Below are 5,932 nucleotides of genomic sequence, written 5' to 3'. Positions count from 1 at the left end.
ATAAAGAACCGGCCAGTTTTCGATTCGGTTCAACTGTCTGGTTCTCTGTCGGTTTAACGGTTTTTATACGGATTTTAATTCGACGGTTTTAGGTTTTCATTGTCGGTTTCAGGTTGGACCGGTTAAACTAGCCGGTTCGATCCAGTTTTCATAACCATGGAGTATAATTAGGATCAATTAAGGTCAGTTAGTATCATTTATATTTATATAGCATATTTGTGTATTTATTGTAGGATTTTGTACTTTTATTACTTTGATTCTTCTAGCACTTATATATACCTTTGTACATTGTACCTTTCGACTTACACTCAATAATACACTCTTCAGAATACTCTCTTGTTTCTAACATAGTATAAAGAGCATATGTTCTTTTTTTTCCATGAAAATTCATTCATAGTCCTTTGTTTTTTTCTTTTGGCAGCGATCTTTGCCCTCGTTTTTTTATCCTTTCTCAATGTTTTGGTTCGTCACCGACGTTGCCACTGTGTTCGTCTCTCACGATTCCAACGCATCCAGAATCATTGCCGGACTTCGCCGAACATGCCGCCACGCACCGCCTGAAGTCCCCTGTTCGTTTGAGCTAGGTTCTTCTTCTTCCAGACGCCTCCAACATTATTGGATCAACGGCTCTACATCGCACCACATGTCACGCCAGACACCTCCACAGATCCGCTATTCGACCCGCGCCTCTGCTGACCCAACCTGACCAACTTCACGACCCGCGTGCCACCTCTTTGCCGCGTCAGCACTAAAGCGTTTTCCTCCTCCTATCACGCGTTGCCACGTGGCCTTTCCTACTGACATGGCATCTGACATGGCAGACAGTGGGACCTTCCCTAAGGTTTTTTGGTGAGTTATTTCCGATTCTATCCTCCATTTTTTCGTTTTTTACCCCAAATTTACAGTTTTCTCTCATGTCTTTGATCTCTGTATCTATTATTATAGAAAAATTAGATGTTTTTGCTGCCACAGACAGAAAGAATAAATTATGTCGAAACTGTGTCAACTCAAGTATAATTTTTGTCCCAATTTTTCTAAGAATGTGTCTGCTTCTGTTGTTGCTGCTACTACTGAATCTACCAACTCTGCAACCTTGAATGTGATCCACTAGCAAGACCACTGAAAGATAACATGAAGGCATAAATCAGTGCAGTGGCAAGAAAGAAGAGAGCCTTAGACGTTCTTTTTTCCTTGAATGAAAATTGAACAAGCACAGTAATATCTTAAAACCTTTTACTACCAAGTTCAATACATGAATACCATGTATAATAAACAAATCCTTTCTCTTCGTGAAGAGAAATAAACTATGGAGAAGTTTGAAGACCAGGGAATTAAGACAGTGACATAAATATATTCTCTAATTATAAGTCCGGTCATATGAAAAATGATGAAACTCTCGATTACAAATGAAAGAAACAGGAGATCAGAATTTGTTAGAACTCACCAAATTATGAAGCAGCTTCTGATTGCGCGAAGGAAGCTGACGGCGAGACTCGAAGCAAGAAGACGACGAGCCCCAGGATCTGCTGCTTCTGCCACCGGCGATGAAGAGCGCAACGAAGGCGCGTGACTGTGTGCAAGACAATGACGAGACAGAGAGCAACGGCGACGACCACTCTCGGAGACGAGAAGAAGGACGACGACCTTGATTATGAGACCAGAGACGAGAAAGAGAGCTTGAGTGCGACGCCGAGACAGATGAAAGAGATCGAGTTCCAACGGGAGAGAGAGAGAAAAGGAAGAGGAGAGAAGAACATATCCAAGGGAGTGTTTTTGAAATCCAGTTGAACGAACACTTTCGTTTTTTTTTTCCCAAATATGTTTTTGTTTTATTGTTTAAATTATTTAAAAATATAAAGTTAGGATTACTTAAATTCTAAAATTTGACTCATTTAAAAAAATATTTTTGTCTAATCAAATAAAGTAAAAATATTTAAGACATTTTATAAAATTAAATAAAAAATATTTTTTATTTTTATTTAATTAAAAGGGTGTTATAGTAATAAAAAAGATCAATTGAATTAAGAGAAACCATAACATTGGGGCTATGCCGGATTCTTTCCAACATTAGGCCCGTGTGTGATAAACATTTAATGCTTGTGATTATATAGAAAATCATGCCATTTATATGCATTCATTGGCTGCTTTGGCTTATCTTTTGTTGGCCCCAAATATTTTTCTATTAATTGTATAATTATAAACCTAAGAAAATATTTAAGCTAATACAAATACGGTAAAATGCACAAAATAATGATATTTGATCAAATTTTTGTGGATGACTAAAAAGTGTTGTTTTTTCGCATATGCATCATAAGCCAGTATTCAATGGTAGTACTTTGGCTGAAGTCCACGGTGGGAATCTTTTCTGCCAGCAATTCTATAATCTTCTTTGTTCGTCCAAGCATTTCAACTGCATCTCTAACACTATCCTTTCTCTCTGCAACAGTGCTGTTGGAGCACTTGGCCGATATAGCATAGGGTAAGTTAGTGAAATATGCACCCAATATATCAGATATCGTTCCTGTTAGTTCTTCAAACAATATCTCACTCCTAAGATCTTCAATGCTTCCATAATTTAATAAAACAGTTTGGCTTATTCTATACATTGCATTAGATGCCAATACTTCAATAGGCCATGATGAAGGTGGTTCTCTATTGCATATGTCTCTATACTTGGTTTTATACTTGCCATACCTTTTCCCTGCATCTTCAGCTAGTGTCTCTAATGTCTCCCTGGGGCTTTTACTTTGATGGGAGAGTTTATAAAGGTCCACATCTAGCCACTTACCATATAGATCAACTCCATGCCACATAGTTTTCGCTGCTCTCTTGACTTTGATCAATTTCCCTTTTTTGTCAATGTTACACTCTATGAACTTCACATAGTAGAGCCCTTCACTTAGGGCTCCTATGAACTTCTTCACTAAAAGCATGTCCATGTTTGGAAGTGCCCAACCATATGGTGTAGTTTTCTCATTGTGCAAAGAGGAAACTTGGTCATTGTGAAATGTTGTCACCCTCTTAAATCCTTCCAAGATAGAACTCTTCTCTGTTATTAGTTCAATGACATGTTTTGGCTCCTTTTTCTCTCCTACATGAAACAATTGATTAGTTGTTTTGTGAATGTCTTTCATCATCACCTCAACTAATTCTTCCTCTCCTTCAAGATGTAGAACAAAACGCCTTAGATCTGGGCCAGACTGTGGCTCTGTTATTGAGCTAGTACTTGAGACATTACTGCAATAATCACGAGCTGCTAACATAAAGTACAAGAGGATTGTGGAAATGAACTGGGTCACTTTGTTGATCAGCACAATCCCTTTCTGTAGCTTAATTAATAACCGGAACAAAAGCACTTTTGCATCATGGGCCTTCTTTCTGAACCATTTGTTATGAATATGAAAGCCAAGAGGCCTTTCTTTCATTAGAAATAGACTCTCAGTCCAGTACCCTTCTACATGGAATCTCCTATTTGTATTGTTGCTCCTAAGTCTAGAAGCTTTCCTTATATATCTTAGAGCCTTGAACCACGTAACTGTAGTAGCAATAGTTCCTACTACCACTGCGGCAGTCTGAACTATGAGAATTAATAAAGTGGACCATTGGTAGTCGCTAGCCTTGCAGTTATGAGTTAACTATATATGTATGATGGAACTGATTGAACTTGAGAAGGGGGTTGGAATCAAGTTGGCTCAAAACTTAATGTTTCAGGCTCTGTTTTCATGGAAGCTAGTTTTGCAGGAGATTTTTTCGTTTTGTCTCATACTCAGAAAAGAAACAGGGAAGAGAAGAAAAGAAAGAGGCCAGCATGTATCCTGATTCAGATTCTAAGTGCCATAAATTCTACGTCCAGTCTCCACCACGAACCATGGTGGAATTTTCACTATAATCCACTTATTACAATTACCAATACTATTGAATTATAACCTAATTCAACTAGTATCTACCACTAAGCTTTCTTCACCAAAGCTCAGCTACCCAAAGTGATGTCCCAACTTGGAAGGAGAATCTAACCAGATTCAAACTTACCAAGTGCTAACCCAACTTGATAAGGAGAACTAATCCTAGTTCAACAACTCAATTACAAAGAAATTCAGTGGCTCTTTCATGCACCTTTTGCCTTTTCTCTCATGATTTTTTCACTCACATTTTCAACATTTTTCTCAATACAAAAGATTACTTAAGATAGCCATAACAAAGAAAATAAAAAATTTTGCACTAGTAGAAGAAAAAGAATTCAGCTCAAGTGTGAATAGATGATGCTCTGAATTTGCTCTCTTTTTCTTCCCTTCAAATGTAGGAATGAGGTTGGTTTTTTATCTTCAGCTTGTTCTCCAATTTGTCTCTTCCATTTTCTTGTCCCAGCTAACCGTTAGGGCTGTCTCTGCTGGCATGCAGTCCTTCTTCACCTTGCTCCACTAACTCTGCTGGTTGAGGAACCTGTCCACCACCTCTGCTGTCCTTGGCTATGCTTTGTTTTTTGGCATGCATGTCTTTCTCCCTCTGCTCCATTATCTCTGCTGTCCAAGGAGTTACACCACTACCTCTGCTCTTCTTGCAAGTTTGTGTTTTGCTCTCCATTTCTGAATGTTATTTTTGCTATTGTCCTTGGAATGAGAGTTACCCCAGCTGTCCTTGTTTTTATCTTGGTGTTAGAGCTATCCCATATTGTTGACAGATGTCCTTCCTTTTCTTTATTTTGTTCGGTGCTTTCTTCTCTAGGCTCATGGGGATTAATTTGTTGTTCATTAGCAAATAATGGGCTAGAGTGTTAGAGCTGTATCAATTAGAGATGCTAAAGCAATACTAGAATGGGCTGAAGCAACATTTGATTTGGCCTGCATCACTTAGCATACATATTAAACACATTTGGGCTTTAACCCAAGAAATGTTTGTTATCATTTATAAACCCAAAATTCAAACTTAGCTAAAAAATCTCCCCCTTGATGACAAACATGATAAAAGAGGATAATTGAATTTAAAATATTAATTTAAATGAATTAAGAGCACTTCCCTTCTCTGACCATCTGAGATGTGTGTTGTGCTCCCCCCTCACTGTTAGCATATCTCCCCCTTAATCATGGCTTTCCTCTTCAGGTGGATACAATTTAAAACAGCCAAGGCAATATATTATAGTAACAATGACTCTAAACACAAAGCAATTAACACCAACCATAACACACAGCACAGGGCAAATTAAAGATAAGCATAGTAATAAGTAATAAGCATCAAGCTTCTTGTCCTTAACCATCATTGTCCTTAACCTAAGCCAATGCTAACATGCTATCTTTTCTTTTCTCCCCCTTTTGTCATCAAGGTGGGAAAAGAGCCTGCAAAAATTGTTAGTGGCTATCAAAAAAGTCAGTAAGCAATAAATTAGTTTGGTGTTACAGTCATCCAATTGAAATAGGAAAAGTTTAAAGAAAAGCAGTCAAAAGCATAGATGAGATTAAATGTGCTAGGCATCAGAGTCAGAATCATCGGAGGCTTCATCAACATCATCCTCCTCATTGTCAGTAAGGCCAGCTTCTATGTCCTCGACAAAATCCCTCAGAATCCGAATCCTCCCCTTGGTTTTCTTGAGTGCATTTTCTTCCATGACTTGATTCCTGTTGCACTCGGCTCCATGGGTGATGAGAAGTTCTGTGAGATTGACGAGCTCTTGGAGCACATTTTTCATTATGCCGGTGAGAGCTCTGATCTTGGTGGAGTTTGATGGGGGAATCATGGGATCCTCATCATGGGATGGAACATCAGTGCCATCATTAGTGTTGTGGCGCCTGGGTGCTGTTTTCTTTACTGCATCAGCCCTTTTGATGTATGAGTTACATTCCTTAGAAATCTCAGCCCCAAAATCAACATTATAGTATTGAAAATTTTTTGTGAAAAGCATTGCATAGGGTAAAGCATTTTTAGTGCTGATACAAGCATG

The 5,932-nt window shown here is 38.4% G+C and overlaps 1 protein-coding gene across 1 annotated transcript; it reads right to left on the bottom strand.

Moving 5' to 3' along the window:
• On the bottom strand, nt 2,163–4,581 carry LOC107614987. The gene is made up of 2 exons (XM_021111742.1): nt 4,441–4,581; nt 2,163–3,635 (listed from the first exon to the last, which is right to left on the bottom strand). The coding sequence occupies exons 1-2, from the start codon at nt 4,579–4,581 to the stop codon at nt 2,280–2,282; spliced, it is 1,497 nt and encodes a 498-aa protein (XP_020967401.1). The 3' UTR covers nt 2,163–2,279.

Source organism: Arachis ipaensis, chromosome B09, assembly GCF_000816755.2.
Source record: "Arachis ipaensis cultivar K30076 chromosome B09, Araip1.1, whole genome shotgun sequence".
Classification (NCBI taxonomy): Eukaryota; Viridiplantae; Streptophyta; class Magnoliopsida; order Fabales; family Fabaceae; genus Arachis; species Arachis ipaensis.
This window is presented reverse-complemented; position numbering and strand designations above follow the sequence as displayed.